General features: G+C 38.0%; 1 protein-coding gene across 3 annotated transcripts in view; it reads left to right on the top strand.

Annotated features, from left to right (window-relative positions):
• LOC117350181 (GON-4-like protein) overlaps window positions 1–21,142 on the top strand; it is a 95,546-nt gene that overhangs the window by 47,614 nt on the left and 26,790 nt on the right. For 2 of the 3 annotated variants that reach the window (XM_033924250.1, XM_033924252.1), the window contains exons 17-22: window positions 2,055–2,226; window positions 2,818–2,962; window positions 3,296–3,446; window positions 5,047–5,163; window positions 6,569–8,182; window positions 16,382–16,588. In XM_033924250.1, the coding sequence (XP_033780141.1) occupies window positions 2,055–2,226; window positions 2,818–2,962; window positions 3,296–3,446; window positions 5,047–5,163; window positions 6,569–8,182; window positions 16,382–16,588 (2,406 nt within the window). Of the gene's footprint in view, window positions 1–2,054; window positions 2,227–2,817; window positions 2,963–3,295; window positions 3,447–5,046; window positions 5,164–6,568; window positions 8,183–16,381; window positions 17,986–21,142 lie in introns of all 3 variants that reach the window. The other variant, XM_033924251.1, reaches the window with a different exon arrangement.

Raw genomic sequence — 21,142 nt, 5'->3', positions numbered from 1 at the left:
GCTGCTCTTTACAGGAGGATCAGCAGCAGTGGCGGCAGCGGCGAGTGAGGGCCGAGATGTATTCCCTGCCGAGGACGCGGGCAGGGAGAGAGCTTGCCTGGCTTCCAGGGTGAGTGAGGGTGGGAGGAGGGGAGTGGCCAGAATGTTCCCTGCCGCTGGGTTGGCTGCCACGGATCACACACCACGGCGGCAGGGAACACGAAATCCTAAGTGCGCATGTGCGCTTAGGGTTTTATTATATCGGATGACAGGAGTTGCCATACAACATATCACCAAGAATTGGAAAAATTATAGTAGACCTAACTATACTTTTTGATGGAATTCGTTGTGCCATATTTACAAAATGGAAAGAACAATTGGTACTGCAATGAGAACACAAAGTCCAATATCAGCAAACAATAACAAATTGCTTTTAATATTGACAGGAGTTGCCATGCAGCAAATCACACAAAATTGGAAGGATTATACCAAGCTAAATTATACATTCTGGTGGAACTCGGTGTGTCACATATACAAAATGGAGAAAATATTAGCATTACAACAAGGAAATATAAAAAATTTTAAGAAAATATGGGATCCATTGACAAAATATTCTAAAGATCAGATATCTTAACACATTGATAATAATAATATAGGGTTAGGGAGGGAAATATAGAAATTAATATGAGGAAAAATGAAAAAACAAATAACAGGGGAAAGGGATTCAATATATATGATATGATATTGTACATACAAATATAATTATTATAAACTAAATATTATGCTATTTATTTATTGTAAGAATGAAAATTTTATAAATAAAAATTTAAAAAAAAAAAAAAGGAAAGAACAATTGCCATACAAAAAGGAAATTATAATAATTTTAAAAAGATATGGGGGCCATTGACAACTTATTGCAATGATTAGACGCCATTTTCTTTTTTTTTTTTCCAAATCTTTATTCCTTTTTTCATATACATCAAGTGTACAATAAATATAGCTCATCATATTACATTATCACTTGAAATTTCAAAACAAAATATTTCAACATAAATTTTCCCCCACCCCCATTCATATTTTCCACTGAAAGTACATTTATAATATGGGGAAAGAGGGGGTGGTATAAAGTTCTATTTAAGGTTTAATCATTAGATAAGAATGTAATATTTATACGAAATTTATGATTAAATATTTGTGGGAAGGGTGGGTGGGGAGGGAATAAATTACATGTATTTAAGATAATAATTGAAAGAAATTCAAGTGATGTATATAAGTTCAATTGATGTAATATTGTGTACTTGATGTAAGATGAAAAATGAATAAAGACTTTGGGGGAAAAACCCCCCATTATTGTTTAGACCAAAGCTTAGCACAAGATATTCATTTTGGACAATCAGTTTTGCGTAACTTATTTGCATTGTAATTAATATCCACAGCCCATCTGCTTTTTCAGCTTGAGACTCTGCAAGAAGTGTACCTGCATATCCCCTGCTTGTCTGCGGAGAAAGCAAAGTTGCTTACCTGTAACAGGTGCCCTCCGTAGACAGCAGGGGAATTCAGCCACACTTACCCACCCTCCATCCCCTCATCTCGACTTGTTAAATTGCTAGAGACAAAACTGACAGGACGAGGGGAAGAGCTTCGGGTGTAGGGCATCCTGCAAGCTCAAAGCTTACTATAGCTAGAGGAGAGCATCGACATAGACTCAGTCAGAGGACTTCTTCAACAAGAGTGGGTGCATTCCCCTGCTGTCTATGGAGAACACCAGTTACAGGTAAGCAATTTTGCTTACTTGCTTGTCGGGCAGTGTTCCCGTACCTCTGTCTCTTGTTCTTATCCTCTATAGATGTTCCTGGCTGCTTTGCTACTGACTGTTAAGATGAGAAGCATGCTCAGTGATGAGGGGGAGAGGTTATAGCTTCTGAAGTTTGAGGCTTGGTGGGTAGATGGAAATAACCCACTGGTCCCAGAATAAAGTGTGAATTTGCAAGATAGAAGATTTAGCAAAAGTAAGAACCTAATCTTTTGTTTTCTTTCTCTCTCTCTCTCTCTCCCTCTCCCCCCCCCCCCCCCAGATGGAGCTGGCTACCTTTGCCAGTAATTCCATGCTCCTTCATCGACTGTCAAACCCTGAATTTCAAACCACCTTTGAACCCTGTAACCTGAGAGACTCCCTGCAGCTCATTGAGGACTTCCATGCCCAAATCCCAGTCGACTGGAGCCCACACAAAGCAGAAAAAAAAAATGGTTTGTAGCTGAGCTTTGTGTCAAACTTTGGCAATTATGTAGACTGATGACCCTTCCAATTTTGTTGATATTCAAGGAAAACTGTTGGAGGATCTGGGCTGGCCAGTTTGTTTTTGAATACAAGGAAGTGGGGTAAGCAGGAGGTGCTGGCACAGGGCACTGATACCTTACAGAATGGGAAGTGTGCATGCAGTAAAGCAGTACTTGAAAGCATGCAACTCCCAGGTGGTCATGTGATGTCTTCCCAGGTCGCAACTTCAGAAACAGGCTTTGTAAGTTCATTAGGAGTCCCAACTGCCATTTTTGGAAGGTCTACAATAAAGGATACCTATATCTGTTGTGGCAACTACTTACTGATTTCTTTACCATCTTTTTAAATAAATTTGCCATGGCGGTATACAGCAAGAATAAGTCAGACATAGGCAATAAACAATTGGAGCAGTAAACGGATTCAAACTGTATGTTATGATAGTATGCTACCTGGACATTGTTCTGCCAAGTATAAATTAGCTGTTGCATTCTACTGTCCATGTTGCCTGGGCTTCAGCTGCTGTGCTGTTAATCTTAATTCTGACCTCTCTTCCTTCCCAGCAAATGACCTCCCCTGCTTGCCCAGGCATGTGGCTTGGGTTATGGCAACATGCTCCCTGTTCATGTATCCAGAGCTGCTGCCCATCTGCTGCTTAAAGGCGAAAAATCCTCGGGGCAAAGTCTTCTTTACTAAGGCAGAGGACAAGTAAGTGACCATCTTGGCTAGAGCTGAAGAGGGAACTTGATGCAAAAGAGGGGGAAGTCATGTGGAAGGAACCACAGGTGAATATTTACCCATGAAAACTGGCACAAGTGGGGACAGAATGACTTTTCTGCTTGCTGGTGGTGGTTAGTGTGCTGCTGCCTTGCCTTGGGGCTTACTGTTTAGGTGGTTTGAAAATCCAGCTCTCATCCAGAAGGTAGTCTGAATAACACATTTAGTTTTTGCTTTCTTTCAGGGATTTCATATACCATGCTTTTGTTCTGTGGATTTTTTTTTTTTTTAATTTTAGTAATATTTTGGCTTGTGTGTGCATAGTTTATTGGCTTTAGGGCTGAAGCATTTTGAAGGGTCAGAGTTTCCTAAACCCCTAATGAGCAAGTACCTGCTAACTTCAAAGACTGCTCACCAGCTGACCGTCAGAATCAAAAATCTGAACATGAAACGAACTCCTGAAAACATCATCAAAGTGAGTACTGCCACTGGGTCTTTATCTGCCATCATTTACTATGCTACTTTCTAATAACTTGATGGGGAAGAGAGCAGAGACTGAACCTGTCCCTCCAGCTGTCTGAGTCCCTGCCAGCTGCTTCTCTTGTCATGAACGTAGAGTAAACAAAAGCACATGCAATGTAGGAGCGCAGTGGGAACTCAGAGAAAGAGATTTTAAATATAGTGTCTTGGGGGAGATGGACATAGCTGTAATAGAGAGCACTGCTTTTATTCCAAAAGTGGGATTGATCTAAGTAATACAGTCTTATTAGAATGGGAAACAGATAGAAAGGAGAATGTAGGCTGAGATACAGCTAAGTGGAGTGCAATGCTTCCTTTTCATTAGTCCCGGCAGCTTCTTTCAGCCCAGTAGGCATTGGTCTTCCTGGGACTAGAGTGCTGTAAGCCTTTGGATTCCCCTCATTTCTTCATTTTTCATCCCACACCCCTTCCTAGCCATCACAGTGACTCATCAGGAGCCACAGACTGCAAATCATCTTTGGAAGTTACTGTGTGTGCAGTTGTGCACCTTGTGTGACCAGCAGCTGTTGAGCAATAGTTGCTGCTCCTTGGCCTGAATGCAGCTTCTACCAAATTCAAGAAAATTAACAAATTGGTTTGAACAGCAGCTATTATCTGAAAGGTTTCAAGAGCAATGATGTTCGACCAGTGATGAAGCTTCATTGTGCCTTTTAAATTGATTTATTTTGGGTGGCGAGTCAGTCACTGAGTGTAAAGGTTAACATATCCCTGCCTTACCTTCTATTCCTGGGATTCTGCTGGGTGCTTAAGATCTAAATTAGCTGCTGTCAGTGATGGATCTTATGTTGCGATACTAGATCAAGAATCACTATCCATAAATTAAATATGAAACAAAGGTGAGGATTGCGTTGATGACAGAGGGGTGGATGCTGAGGATAGAAATGGGAATTTGAAGCACAGATTTTACAGTTCACCAACCTCCCTTCTGGTCATCTGGCACATTCCATAAAAAAGCCATTTCAGAGAAGTCCTGGATTTAATTTGGCTTCTGTTGGTGTATTTGATAAGAACATAAGAGATGCCGCTGCTGGGTCAGACCAGTGGTCCATCATGCCCAGTAGTCCGCTCATGCGGTGGCCCTTTTGGTCAAAGACCAGTGCCCTAACTGAGACTAGCCCTACCAGCGTACGTCCTTGTTCAGTAGGAACTTGTCTAACTTTGTCTTGAATCCCTGGAGGGTGTTTTCCCCTATGACAGCCCCCCGGGAGAGCGTTCCAGCTTTCCACCACTCTCTGGGTGAAGAAGAACTTCCTTACATTTGCACGGAATCTATCCCCTTTCAACTTTAGAGAGTGCCCTCTCGTTCTCCCTACCTTGGAGAGGGTGAACAACCTGTCCTTATCTACTAAGTCTATCCCCTTCAGTACCTTGAATGTTTCGATCATGTCCCCTCTCAATCTCCTCTGTTCGAGGGAGAAGAGGCCAAGTTTCTCTAATCTGTCGCTGATGAGCAGGTATTCAGTGTGTGCTAGGAGGTGGGGTGGGAAGGAGTATGCTTGGAGTAAAGCTCACTTCCCTTCTTGTATTTCTTGCAGTATTATAAGAGGACCAAACTGCTGCCCATCTTGTTCAAGTGTTGTGATGATATCCAGCCCCATGAGGCAAGGCCCCCAGTGGAGAGAGAAGAACAGCGGCTTCCGTTTTGGCTGAAGGTACCTGCTAGTTAGATGTGTCTTCTGTCTTGGTCATACTGTACCCTATTGGAGAGCCCTCAGTCTGCTTATATTCTACATCCCTATGGTCCTGTAGGCCACAGCTTCCCTTCCTGCCTTGCAGGACGTTTGCCATAGTATGAGCACAGAAAATGGCTGGTCTTTTGCAGTCTTCATCTTTTTTTTGTATGTGTATATAGGCAATCTACCTGTATATTTCTTTCTCCGGAGACAAGCAGGGGATATGCTGGCACACGTGGATATGAAGTCCTCTGACTGAGCCTGTGTGTCGGTTCTCTCCCCTAGCTAATGGTAAGCTTTGAGCTTACTGGGCATGTGCAAGAGGACCCTACTCCTAGAGGCTCTCCTTTCGCCCTGCCAGTTTTTTCTTCAGCCACTCCTAAAAGGTCGCAACTCTCCCCTTACTTAAAAAAAAGAATAGGGAAACCCAAAATAAATACTAGGTTATATAGAACTCTTTCTAGACGCAATACTCCAGATGAGGTTGCACCATGGAGCGGGGCTATTCTTATGACTATTTTTTTTTTTTACTTATTTTTTTTTTACTTTCTTAAGCGTCTCTTCAGACTGGCACAGCTTCACTGATGAGTAATATCTCACCATGACCAGCAAGTGGAGTCTGAGACATAAACTTTGACTGTAGTACAAGTGGACTGTGCATTCCCATATACACTCGGGCCCAGATTCACTAAAGATAGCGATTCAATCGCTGTTGGCTGATTCCTGGCCAATTTTAAAACAGTGATTGATTCATTATCTTTTTTGCATGCTTTTTTTTTTAAATTGAGCAGATATTTTGCGTGTATTACACACTCTTTTTGTCTGCAACATGCTTGCTAGGGTTAGAGTTTGATGTAGAAGAAGGGGGAGAGGAAAGCAGCAGTGGCAGACGAATGTGGGATAGCAATGCACTGGAAGAATAGGAGAATAGGGCAATAGGCTAAGACAAATTGGTCCAATAGAAAACCTTATTGATAGAAGACAAGATAGATATAATGAAAAAGGGGAAGACTAGAGGAAACGGATAAAGATACTAAAGAAATTGATTAAAAGGTCAGTTGGGGTAGGGTGTAGGATTGTAACAAAACATATACAGGGGTGTAACTATGGAACATGGAAACTGGAAACAGAAAGTGAAATATGAATAAATGGGAACTGTGACAAACTGGTATAAGAAACAAGTTGCACAAGGCTTCAACCATGTAAAGACATTTATTGGAAATAGTGGAATGTTACAATGAATGATGGTTATACAATGTGGTGTTAAGAATAATCAATAAACATTTGGAAAGAGAGCATATTTCTTTCTGAATGTGATAGGAAGCACTGACTTTGAACCTGACTTTCTTGTGGAAGTCACCTATGTCTCCTCCTTTTCACACAGGCAAATTTGACAACTATTCAGGAAGAAATGAGGCAAAGGCAAGATGCAGAAGAAGACAGCAAGACACCTGATGGTGAAGCTGAGGCCAGTTCAGGAGAAGGCGTTAAAGCAACAGTAAAGGAGGACCCTGAGACAGCAAAAGCTGGCCAGAGTGGGAAGTATCCATTGATCATGCCCAAAGGTTTGGTGCTGATTCTGAAGCCTAAGGCAAGTCGCTTCTCCAGGAGAGCCTGGAGGCAGAAAAGGTCTTCCATTCTGAATCCTCTCCTCATGAAGCCTACTCCTGCTCTGCAGTCTGGGCTGTGTTCCACCAACATCCATAAAAATGTAGCCAAACCCACTGCTCCTGAAGCTCCTTCAAACAGAGCAATTCAACCTGCCACAGTCATGCAGGCTTTGACTAACACGCAACCCCTGGGCATCTCTGCAGTGGGAAATCTCTCAGCTATCTCCCAGCCAGTGACCTTCCAGCCTAAAATGATGTTGCCCATGTTAGCTAGCACACGGGTTCGTAAACCATATATCAGGAGAGGACAGAAAAAGAAAATAGCCACAAAAATGCCCCCTGTACTGAAACCCACCCCATTGACCCATCCAGCTCCAGTCATATTTACTGTCCCAGCTGGAACTGTGAAGCTGGTGAGCCTTGGTGGTGGCTGCAGTGTTATTCAGTCTGTAAACACAGCTACAAACGGAACCACGCAGGGAATGCCAGTTACAACTGTCCTGGTGAACACCACCTCCTTTTCATGCCCATTAACTCGGCCCCTTGTTACTTCCCCGCTGTTTGTATCCAGTAACCCTCTGACAATTCCTGTCGTGGCTTCCCAAGCTGTGGTAGAGAGCCAGTCAACTAACGTTAAAAATCTTTGTCCTGCCACTGGGGGTGAGGTTTCCCAGTTTCCAATACAGCCTAAAACTAGTGGCTTAGACCCAGATGACTCAGTTCCCGTAGAGCAGTACAAAGAGGAACACAGCCTAAATGTTCTGGATGAGAACAGAGATAAGATATCAAAGGATGATTCTGATGTGGTAGTGAAGACTGAGGAAGAAGAAAACCAGCCATGTACAGGACAAGGGTTGCTTTGTTCTGCTTCAGAAGAGCCAGTGGAACTGGTGAGGACTAATACGTCAGAGGGGGGCCTGGAAAAACAGGACCCAGCACAAAAGTGGTTACAGAAGCAAGGCTATCTCCTTCATAATGACAAAGAAGACTTAGTTTTGGACCTTGAGAAAGAGTCAGATGTTGTAATACCTCAGGAAGACTTGAGTAAGCAGGAGGCAGAAATAAAAACAGAAAATGCCAAAGCCAAGGATCCTGTGGAAGTGCCATCCTCCAAAGAGAGACAGAAACAGGGGACAGATGAGGCAGAAGGAATCAAAGGACATAGTGAATCTACCAAGAGCATGTCTGTTCCAACAGATGTAGAAATAGAAGTAGAAATAGAATTAGATACAGATTTAGGAAGCCCGGCTGGAAAACCAGAAGATGGCCCTGAAACTGGGAGAGATGAGGAGGAAGAGGAAGATTTTGATGATCTTACTCAAGATGAAGAGGATGAGGAAATATCTTCTGCCTCAGAAGAGTCGGTGCTATCAGTGCCTGAACTTCAGGTAAGAAGACAAGTAAGATGCTCCCATATATACACTAGAGATTTGCACGGGGACAGAAATCCCCTCCGTCCCCACCTGTCCCCGTGAGGAATCCCCTTCACCCCCCCCCCCCATTAATTACTTCAGAAAGTTTAGATTTTTTTTTTATTTTTACATCTTAGTTTATTTAAACCAATAATAAAATACAATATAAACAAATGACATTGATTAGAAATAAGATATGCATACATCACCGGAAAGAAATAGAATAGACAGTGACTAAAGACTCAAACAATACAGCATCAAAATCATTTAAAGTAGAATTGAAAGAGGCGCTTTTCAGGACAATGGTTACATAAGAAAAATGTGCAGTAAGTTTAAACTTTAAATGATTTTGAATATTGACCTCTATTGCCTCAAAAATAATCATGTTGATTGTACATATATTCTAATTGTAATTATATTTGGAAATTGCTTGTATATCTTTAAAAAAAGCTGTTAACACTTAAGCAATGTGGCTGACACCAAGAAAGAGGACAATAACCATGCTGGAACATAAGTCCATCAACAATATGTGGTCCAAGATGTAATCGTCTAGCCTCAAGAACACCCTCATTCCCACCATCCCATCTTTGTTAGCTTGGAGGTCACCCATTCGTGAGAATATGCTGCCTGCTTGTCCTGGGATAAAGCACAGTTACTTACCGTACCAGGTGTTATCCAAGGACAGCAGGCAGATATTCTCACATCCCACCCTCTTCTCCGGGTTGGCATTTTAGCTGGCTTATCTTTTTTTTTTTTTCTCCATTATTTTTTATTTTCAAATCTTACATAAAGTGTACAAAATATTAAATACAATTGATAAATATATATTATCACTTTTATATCTAATACATTATATATCTAAATTTGATTTTCTCCCTCCCCCTCCCCCCACCCTTTTATTACTTTAATATAATATTTTAAATTTTCAAATTTTACAAAAAATATGCAACATGTTATAATACAATTAATGAATATTCAATAACATTTTTATATCTAATACATTATGTTCTAAATAAATTTTATCCCCTCTCCCTCCCCCCACCCTTCTATTACTTTTCATTCATACATTACATATTGTATAATATATTATAACATATTATTTAGAAATTATTTTCCTTACCCCCCCTCTATGTGTGTCATAAAAAAAAAAAAAAAATCTTGAAATGAAGAAAAGAAGAAAAACCATATTATTTATTCATTACAGTATTTTGTCAATGGCCCCCATATTTTTATGAATTTGGTATATGTCCCTCTTTGTATTGCTATTGTTCTTTCCATTTTAAATATGTGACATATTGTATTCCACCAAAATGTATAATTCAGGTTATTATAATTTTTCCAATTATTGGTTATATGTTGAATGGCAACCCCTGTCATTATTAATAAAAGTTTATTATTTTCTGGTGAAATTTGACTTTTTTTTCTCATCATCATTCCAAATAATATTGTATCATATGATATTGCTATATGATTTTCCATCAATTTATTAATTTGTGGCCAAATTGAATTCCAAAAAGATTTAATGTAGGGACAATGATATAGTAAGTGATCTAATGTCCCTGGTTCTAGATTACAGTGCCAGCATTTATTGGACTTAGAACTGTCTAATTTTTGCAAACGTGTAGGGGTCCAAAAAGCTCTATGTAATAAAAAGAACCAAGTTTGTCTCATAGATGCTGACACTGTACATCCCATTCTCCAAGACCAAATTAGTGGCCATTGAGATGCATTAATCTGATGTCCAATCTCAATGCTCCAAATATCTCTTAGACCATTTTTTGGTTTTTTATTCAAATATCCAGATATTAATTTATACCACAATGCGGCTTGATGTCCTAGGAAGTCTGTTTGAAAACATAAGAACTTTAAACTATATTGATTATTTAATGTTTTCCATTCAGGGAACCCAACCTGAATGGCCTGCTTCAATTGCAACCATTTAAAACTTTGTGTTTTATTAAGACCAAATCTATGTTGCAATTGTGAAAAATCCAGCAGTTTACCTTCTGAAATAACATCATCTAAAGATCTAATGCCTGCAATAATCCAGTTCTTCCAAAGGATTTGAGCTCCGCCAATTTTGATCTTGGAGTTTATCCATATAGATTGATTAGTTGATTTGTTTATTGGGATTGGTGTTAATTTATCAATAAACCTCAATGTTTTCCAAGTATCCATTAATAATTTATTTTCTCTGTATCTTCTAGGTATGTTGATACTTGGCAAATGAACTAAATTTAGGGGAAACATAAGGCGCCATTCTAAATATAACCAATCTGGTGTATTATCTATAAGTTCTGGGAGGATCCAATACATACCCTGACGTAGAATATAGGCTTGATGGTACCTATAGAAATTTGGAAAATTTACCCCTCCCTCTTTAATTGATTTTTGCAAAGTTACTAAAGCTATTCTAGGTGTTTTGCCAAGCCAAAGAAATTTTGTTAAAATGCTATTAAGTTTTTTATAAAAGGACCCCTGAAAATAAATAGGTATCATACTCATTTGGTAGCAAACTACAGGTAACATCATCATTTTAATAGTTTGAACTCTTCCCCACCAAGAAATATGTAATGGGTTCCATTGCTCACATAACTCCGTAACTTTTTTTAATATATATTTTTCATTCTCTTTTACTGTATCTTCAATTGTATTTTTAACTTGAATGCCAAGATATTTAAATCCTTCTTCTTTCCATATGAATGGAAAAGTATCAAATAATCCTTTTACACAATGAACATTCAAGGGTATAATTTCAGATTTATTCCAATTAATTTTATAACCTGAAAATTTACCAAACTTATCAATTAATTCCAATAAAGAAGATAAGGTTGACTCTGGATTTCTCAAATAAAGCAAAATATCGTCAGCATAAGCCGAAATTTTATATTCCATATCTGAATATGGAATACCTTGTATCTCCCTCTTTTGCTGTATTGCTAACAATAAGGGTTCTAATACAACATCAAATAACAAAGGAGATAAAGGACAACCTTGTCTAACTCCCCTCTGCAATTGAAAACCATCAGATATCTTATTATTAATATTTAGTCTTGCAATCGGGAAGCTATACAATGTTTTTACCATTTGTATAAATCCAGAACCTATACCAAACCATTCTAAAGCCTGATACATAAAATTCCATTCTACTCTATCAAATGCTTTTTCAGCATCTAATGAAACTGTAAAAGCCGGTTCATCCATTTTTTTTGATAAGTTTAACATGTGAAATAATAGTCTAGTATTATTAGAGGAATGTCTTTTAGCAACGAAACCCATTTGATGCATATCTATAATATGTGGGAGAGCTTTGGCTAATCTCAAAGCCAAAATTTTCGCCAAAAGTTTATTATCAACATTTATCAAAGATATAGGCCTGTAGTTCGAAACCAAAGTAGGATCTTTATTTGGCTTAGGCAAAACAATTATTATTGATTCAGCCATAGTACCTTTAATATTACCTTTTATAAGTTGTGTCTGATATAAATTTAGTAAATATGGGGAAAGGATATTTTGAAATGTTTTATAAAATTCTACTGTATAACCATCACCACCTGGAGCGGATCCAACTCTAAGAGATCTCAATGCTGTTTCTAATTCTTTTAATGATATAGGTTCATCTAAACTCCGTTTTATATGATCAGGAACCTTAGGTCCATTAATTAAATCTAAAAAATTTTTCCCATCTTTTTGTTTCTCCAAATAAGGCTCGGAAGAATACAGGTCTTTATAAAATTTTAAAAATTGTTTTAATATTATATTAGTTTGATTTGTTATTATACCATTATCATCTTTAATTCCATTAATATTAGTTCTTCTTTTTTTTGCTTTAAGATAATTTGCCAATAATCTCCCCGCCTTATTAGAATTTCCATAATACATTGTTTGCTTGGAAAACAAATCCCTTCTTATCATTTTTGAAGTTAATTCATTATATTTACCTTTTGCTTTTAAAAGAGCTTGCAAAACTTCATATTCCCATTTACTTATCAATTTAGCTTCTAATATTTTTATTTCTTTTTCTAATTCTAAATATTGTATTTTAATCTGTTTCCTAATAAAAGCTGAATATGATATAATATTACCCCTCATAGTTGCTTTAAATGCATCCCATACATTCTCTATAGATGTATCCTCCACTAAATTTATTTGAAAGAAATCGTTAATTTGTGTTTTAAAATTTTCCAAAAATTTGTCGTCCACAAGCAATGCACTATCAAATCTCCAAAGAGGTCTATCATTCTCTAATTGATCTAATTGTAATTCTATCCATACTCCCGCATGATCCGATATAATAATAGGATCTATGGAAGCTTTAAACACCTGTTGTACTTTATTTGTTGAAACAAAAATATAATCTATTCTTGAAAATGATTTATGAACCTGTGAACAAAATGAAAATTCCTGATCATTAAAATGAAGAATACGCCATATATCTTTCAAATCACATGATTGAACCAAATTTTCTAAACCTAAAGATTTTATATTTTTACCTGGTTTTTTATCCAATAATGGATCCATTACAGCATTAAAATCTCCAGCCACCACTAAATTAGAAGCAGCCAGTGGTAACATCATATTCTGTAATTTTTTAAAAAATTCTGATTGATTCAAATTAGGGGCATATATATTGAACAACGTCAGGGCATCATTTCCCATACCTATATCAATTTGTATCCATCTTCCATGTGGATCTGAATTTTTTACCTTAATATTGGCCATACATTTTTTATTTATAAGAATTGCTACCCCTGCTTTTTTACCCTCTGCTGGAGCAAAAAAACATTCTTTTACCCACCCACCCGATAATTTCTGTGATTCCTTTTTACTAAGATGGGTCTCCTGCAGACAATAAATATCCGCATTTTGCTTTTTTAAAAATGTTAATACTTTTTTCCTTTTTATTACGTGATTTAGGCCATTGACATTAATAGAATATATCTTAAAAAACATTATACATTTTAATACTTTTCATTATAATCTTTTTCTCCTCTTCTTTCATATTCAGAATCCTAAAAATGTTTTTCACGACACACATTTTTACCCCTAAAATATCTAATCCCTTGTTTATTATTTCCTTAATCTTTATAGTAAATACTCTCCTTTTCCCTCCCTTTCCCACCCAATACAATGGCTGCTTAAGGATACACATTGGAAATGCAACCCAAACATTCTCCTCCCCTCTAGGCATTTAATATTAAATCAAATTTCCCCTCTATCTATTTATATTAATCTTTAATATTTTTAGTCATATTTTCATAACATTTCATTGATGTATCTTTAACCATTTAACAGTTTTTAATTTATATTTCTTTGGTGTTATCATTACATCATAAAATTTCATCTTGAACATATATTTAGTATGTTATTAATGTTTTTCTTATATCTTGTTCTTCTTTCTTATAAATTTTATTGCCTTTTCTTTATATCATTTTTCTTTCTTCAGATATTTCGATATTTCATATTTTTATAATTATTTCATAAAGTCATCAAAACCATCTTTAAATTTTATATTAAAATATCATAGGTTCTGGTTTAGAAAGAAAAGCTTTTAGTTTTTCTGGATCCTCAAAATACAAGGATTTGTCTCCAGATGATACTCTCATTTTCGCTGGATAATATAGACCATATTTAAAGCCTTTTTCTTTTAGTTGAGGTCTCATGTCTAATAGTCTCTTTCTTTTATTTGCTGTATTTTTGGCAAAGTCCGGTAAGAACCATATTTTAGATCCTTTATAATTTAGATTTTTGTCTTTCTTTGCCGCATTTAATATTTCTAATGCTTGTTGGTATCTAAGCATTTTGAAAATTATTGGTCTTGGCCTGCCTTTATTTTCTGTATTTTTAACTGGGATCCTATGCGCTCTTTCTATTTCAAGTGGTTGTTTCAAGTCTAGTTGTAATATTTTTGGAATTAAATTTTCTAGAAAAATTATGGGATTTTTTCCTTCTAAATTTTCATGTATTCCAAAAAGTTTAATGTTTTTCCTTCTTCCTCTATTCTCATAGTCTTCCAGTTGATCTTTTAATTTATTCAATTCCAAATTATCATTTTTGCATCTATTTGTTTCACGTTCCATGACCTCCATTCTAGATTCCAATTCAGTTGTTCTTTTGTTATTACTTTCCATTTGTCTATGAATGTTTAATATTTCTTCCTTCATTTCAGACATATTGGTTACAGTTTCCTTAAGCATTTGTTTGATTTGTCTTAGTTCTTCCATGACTTCTGCTTTACTCAATATGTCAGGTTCTTCTGTTGGAAGTGGGATCTTGCTTGGTGTTATTTGATCCTGTTTTTGTCTTTTTGCTGACGTGCCTGTTTCATTTTTGTTTTGTCTGGTAGTTGCCATGTTGTTATTTTTATGGAGTTTACTTTGTTCACAGATGTTAAATGACACAAGAACCTCTGTAAGTCACTATTTCAGTAGTTTTGTCTTTAATATCCTGCTATATCAGTTTAGAAAAAATGATGAGGAAATTTCAAAAATTTTCCTTTCTTAAGTTTAGTCTCTTAGGTTTAGATTTGATGTTTTAAGTTTTTTAATCCTTTTTCTTCCAGAATTTGGTTCTATCTTTTGAAGTAGAAATTTTTCTCCTTCTTTTTCCTTTTCCTTCCCAGCCTTTTTCCCTTTCTTTTTCTTAGTTATCTGTCCCAATCTTGTATTGAGAAAGAACACTTCTCTTTTAGGGTCTGTTATCACTTTAATATTGACAAGAAGGTTATTTTATAACCACTTTATTTTAAAGATTGATATTTATCAATGTCAGACCATCACAATCTTTAAACAGACTCAAATCTTCTATTTCAGTTTTCTTAGAGCAACTGTCAGTTATTTGTCTCCAGTTCAATTGCTGTGAAAAAAAAAAAAAATGTCGGTAATCTTTCTCTCTGGCTCTCCTCCCTCAAGCCCCGTCACAGTCTCAATGGAGGAGGGCAACACTCAATCCAGCAATCTTTCCTTCCTTTAGGTTTCTTTCAGAAACGGCGGGTCAAATCTTTCTACAGATTTATATTACTATTTCCGTCAGTCACTCTCCTCCGATGACACACCGCTACAGCGCTGAGAAAAAAAAAAAAAAAAACTCTGTAATTTTTTCTTTTGGCTCTCCTCTCACAAGCCCAATCGCAGCCCAGACCGAGGAGATCAACACTTAATTCAGTAATTTTCTTTTACTTTGGTAATCTTGAAGTAACTGTCATTTATCTATTCTCAGCGCTTCTCAAATACCCCGATGTCACGTTACTTCAGCTTTAAGAAAAATGCCGTTAATCCTTTCTTTTGGCTCCTCTCTCACAAGCCCAATCGCAGCTTTGATAGAGTAAAGCAATTTTCAATTCAGTAATTTTTTTTTTTACTTTAGTAAACTGACATTTATCTGTTCTCAGCGCCTCGGTATTTAATTAGTGAGAAAATGCCGTTAATCCTCTCTCATCAGTTTTCTTCACTCAATTCCCTTTTCAGTATCTTCAGTATCGTCAAAGGAGGACAACTTTCAATTCAATTCAATATTTTCCCTCTTATGGGTTCCGTTAAATTATATCGGGACACAATCTTTCTTCAAAATTTCCCCACCATCTCTGTCAGTTACTCACTCACTTTCCTTGCCGTTTCAAGTCTCATTGAACCGCCGAGAAAAAAAACGGCGCTCTGCCTTTCCGATTCCTATTACCTTAGACTTCACTTTAACTTCAGCAAAAGATGATTTTGTCTTTTATCATTTGTTCCGCTTCTTTAGTAAATATTTTTTTTATGAAATTATCCAGAAGGGAAAATTTTTTTTACATTCTATTGCCTAGATGATGAGGAGCTTCACGATCACACAACCATTTGCTGGGAAGGCACTCGCACATGTGCGGTTTGGGCTATCGCAAACTTTCTAGAGATTTAAAGTGGCAATGCACTTTTAAAGTGGTCCGTACCGGGGCTCTGTTAGTGACGCCACCATTCATGAGAAAATGCTGTCCCTGGATAACACCTATTACGGTAAGTAACTGTGCTTTATTGGAAATAATGGAATGTTACAATGAATGATAGTTATACAATGTGGTGTTAAGAATAATCAATAAACATTTGGAAAGAGAGCATATTTCTTTCTGAATGTGATAGGAAGCACTGACTTTGAACCTGACTTTCTTGTGGAAGTCACCTATGTCTCCTCCTTTTCACACAGGCAAATTTGACAACTATTCAGGAAGAAATGAGGCAAAGGCAAGATGCAGAAGAAGACAGCAAGACACCTGATGGTGAAGCTGAGGCCAGTTCAGGAGAAGGCGTTAAAGCATCAGTAAAGGAGGACCCTGAGACAGCAAAAGCTGGCCAGAGTGGGAAGTATCCATTGATCATGCCCAAAGGTTTGGTGCTGATTCTGAAGCCTAAGGCAAGTCGCTTCTCCAGGAGAGCCTGGAGACAGAAAAGGTCTTCCATTCTGAATCCTTTCCTCATGAAGCCTACTCCTGCTCTGCAGTCTGGGCTGTGTTCCACCAACATCCATAAAAATGTAGCCAAACCCACTGCTCCTGAAGCTCCTTCAAACAGAGCAATTCAACCTGCCACAGTCATGCAGGTTTTGACTAACACGCAACCCTTGGGCATCTCTGCAGTGGGAAATCTCTCAGCTATCTCCCAGCCAGTGACCTTCCAGCCTAAAATGATGTTGCCCATGTTAGCTAGCACACGGGTTCGTAAACCATATATCAGGAGAGGACAGAAAAAGAAAATAGCCACAAAAATGCCCCCTGTACTGAAACCCACCCCATTGACCCATCCAGCTCCAGTCATATTTACTGTCCCAGCTGGAACTGTGAAGCTGGTGAGCCTTGGTGGTGGCTGCAGTGTTATTCAGTCTGTAAACACAGCTACAAACAGAACCACACAAGGAATGCCAGTTACAATTGTCCTGGTGAACACCACCTCCTTTTCATGCCCATTAACTCAGCCCCTTGTTACTTCCCCGCTGTTTGTATCCAGTAACCCTCTGACAATTCCTGTCGTGGCTTCCCAAGCTGTGGTGGAAAGCCAGTCAGTTAACGTTAAAAATCTTTGTCCTGCCACTGGGGGTGAGGTCTCCCAGTTTCCATTACAGCCTAAAACTAGTGGCTTAGACCCAGATGACTCAGTTCCCGTAGAGCAGTACAAAGAGGAACACATCCTAAATGTTCTGGATGAGAACAGAGATAAGATATCAAAGAATGATTCTAATGTGATAGTGAAGACTGAGGAAGAAGAATACCAGCCATGTACAGGACAAGGGTTGCTTTGTTCTGCTTCAGAAGAGCCAGTGGAACTGGTGAGGACTAATACGTCAGAGGGGGGCCTGGAAAAACAGGACCCAGCACAAAAGTGGTTACAGAAGCAAGGCTATTTCCTTCATAATGACAAAGAAGACTTAGTTTTGGACCTTGAGAAAGAGTCAGATGTTGTAATACCTCAGGAAGACTTGAGTAAGCAGGAGGCAGAAATAAAAACAGAAAATGCCACAGCCAACGATCCTGTGGAAGTGCCATCCTCCAAAGAGAGACAGAAACAAGGGACAGATGAGGCAGAAGGAATCAAAGGACATAGTGAGTCTACCAAGAGCATGTCTGTTTCAACAGATGTAGAAATAGAAGTAGAAATAGAAATAGAATTAGATGCAGATTTAGGAAGCCCGGCTGGAAAACCAGAAGATGGCCCTGAAACTGGGAGAGACGAGGAGGAAGATTTTGATGATCTTACTCAAGATGAAGAGGATGAGGAAATATCTTCTGCCTCAGAAGAGTTGGTGCTATCAGTGAAGTAAGATGCTCCCATATACACACTAGAGATTTGTGCAGGGACAAAAATCCCCTCCATTCCCTTCCTGTCCCCGTGAGGAATCCCCTTCGCCGCCGCCCCCCCCCATTACTTCAGAAAGTTTTGATTTTTTTTTTTAAATCTTAGTTTATTTAAACCAGTAATAAAATACAATATAAACAAATGACAGTGATTAGAAAAAAGATATGCATACATCACCGGAAAGAAATAGAATAGACATAAAGACTCAAACAATACAGCATCAAAATCATTTAAAGTAGAATTGAAAGAGGCACTTTTCAGGACAATGGTTACATAAGAAAAATGTGCAGTAAGTTTAAACTTTAAATGATTTTGAATATTGACCTCTATTGCCTCAAAAATAATCATGTTGATTGTACATATATTCTAATTGTAATTATATTTGGAAATTGCTTGTATATCTTTAAAAAAAAAAAAAATTGTTAACACTTAAGCAATGTGGCTGACACTAAGAAAGAGGACAATAACCATGCAGGAACAGAAGTCCATAAACAGTATGTGGTCCAAGCTGTGATCGTCTATCCTCAAGAACACGCCCAGCCAATGAAAAAGACCGCTCAGATGATGTGCTGGCAGCAGGCACTCCAAGGACTCGTCTGGCAACTTCAGAAAGTTTTCTCCACTCTATAGATTTGGTCTTCCAATAACACAAGATATCATGTGATTTCATCAGTAGAAGTCAAGTATGTATCCACCTGAGACAATCAGATTACATAGTTTAGTAGGTGTATCTAGCAAGTAATATTGTCATAAGATAAAATATTGAACTATCTAAAGAAAATATATACATATCTCAGACATATTTAAAAAATATAGATCTTCCAAGAAACTTTATTTTATTTTCTTATTGGAATGCTGCAAGACAGATGAGTCATGTTGAGTGTCTGCTGCTGGCAGCCTATCTACCATCTCTTTCTTTTTTTAAAAAAAATTCTTGATTCATTTTTACATCTACCATCTCTTTCAAACTGGACAGTGCCTGTGCATATTTTATTGGCGCTAATTCTCTGAAATTGCATTTAATCTGTGGATCCAGCAAAGCAACAGTACAATGTAACTGAGGAATTGGGAAGTATTTACTCAGCATTTTAAGCAGATGGGTTTTCAGCTGTAAGATGATGCAACTGTCAGAAGCCTTTGCAGTGAAGTGCTTTTGCAGCTTTATTTTTGTAGGTAATACCAGATGCAATGAGGGGCTCTTGTCAGTTGAGAGGCATTTTGTGGCCACATCAACAGGTTCCAAAACCTGAATGACATCAGCCAACAAGTCTTCAGTGATATCAGCCAGTAGATGCAAAACATTGCTATTAAAATTTGGCTCTGTGCTCGGTGCATGAAGATCGATTTGCTACACATTGCTTAAGAGTTGTTAACAGCTGATTGTTAATTCTTGTGCGTTTTGCTAATGTCACCAGTTCTTTCAAGGTGTCAATAAGTTTGGCTACCTCAGGTAGCAAACCAGTGCCCTGCAAATTTATCTGCTGCAGTCTGTGTGACAAAACGAGATTCAGATTATGACATGAACATCCAATCCACATGTATTCTCGAAAGGCAGCTTTCATATTACTGGCATTGACTGTGGTGAACACGTTGTCTTGACGATACGCACTAAACTCATCCAGAATCAATTGCACTGTCAATTTTATATTTTCTGATGTATGATTCTCATCCAGTAACTGAGTAGCCAAGATACATGATTCAGTTTGCCAGTTATTAATATACTGTACAGTAACAGTTATGTAGCTGTGGTTGCTTTGCTTGTGTGTCCAGAGATAGTTGTCACCCCAAACTGCGGCACTGAGGCTAGCTTGTCCACAAGTGTGATCGTCAGTTTCACCACAACACCATCAAGATGACAAGAGATAGTTGACCCACAGGGCAGGACTTGTTCCAGGTTAAAATTCCCATGTTTAGCTTCGATGCCAAGTTCCTAAATCCTTCCCCTTCGACGAAAGAAACAGACTTGACATCTGTTGCACACATAGCAACCAAAACATGAGCTACCTCAGATTTTATGTTAGGAGGTACTTTATTGATATTACTTGAGAGAGAAAAACCTGGTAGTGCTGTGATCTTTTGTTGCTGGCATCCAGTTTGCACAGAAGTCCTTGTGAGCCCATAAGCCATTGGTTCTATAATGTGATCTCCAAAAGAGAACTGTCTTGCATCTCGAGCAAAGTGCAAAAGGCACTTCTTTGGCATCAACCATTACCACTTTAAAAAATTTCCATACTTCACTCTTGTCCTTATTTGCTGCTTATGAAAATATGGTTGCTGTTTGAATCAACAAGTTTCTAGACCCCAGTTTTCTTCTCCATCACAAATAATAACAGAAATCAGTCTCTGTAACCAATATAAAAGGAAAAATTAAAATATATTTCCTACTGTACTAAGCAAAATAAGATTCCCAACCCCTCCAATGTGGTCTGGCTGGCATCTCCATCCATTTCAAAGCTAACCACATAAATGATTTTGAATATTGACGCATATTGCCTCCAAATAATCATGTTGATTGTACATATATTCTAATTGTAATGATATTTGGAAATTGCTTGTATATCTTTAAAAAAAAGGCCAATAAAACCTTTATGAAAGCTTTTAAATGATTTATCACTCTGATTCATATAATAGTAACTTCCTGATAACAGATGACACAATCTTTATGATCACCTTTGAGAGAAATAGTCACTATCTTAATACCACCAAAAATGTTGCAGCCCATTGGAAAGTGCAAACTTGAACCAAGTGAAGAGGGTTCTTGGCCCACAAGCAAGGCTGAATTCATCAGAGCAGGGATTTTTTAACTCATTTAAGTTACTATGTTACATTAGGTCACAGAAGGGAGGGAGAGAGAGGGGCATGTTGGGACACAGAAGGGAGGGGCACATTGAGACAAAGAAGGAAGGGAGCGTGAACTTGGGACAAATGAGGGAGGGGGCTTGAATTTGGGACACAATGGAGAGAGGGGACGTGTTAGGACACAAGCGAGAGAAGGGGCACAAACCTGGGACACGCTGGAAAGGAGGGAGGGAGCACTAACTTGGGACACAGGAGGGAGGGGGCATGAACTTGGGACATAGGATGGAAGGATGGGGGAAAGAGATTCTGAGGTGGGGGA

Source organism: Geotrypetes seraphini, chromosome 16, assembly GCF_902459505.1.
Source record: "Geotrypetes seraphini chromosome 16, aGeoSer1.1, whole genome shotgun sequence".
In the NCBI taxonomy this organism is placed as follows: domain Eukaryota; kingdom Metazoa; phylum Chordata; class Amphibia; order Gymnophiona; family Dermophiidae; genus Geotrypetes; species Geotrypetes seraphini.
The sequence above is the reverse complement of the archived record's forward strand: the minus strand, read 5'-3'. Positions and strand labels throughout refer to the sequence as shown.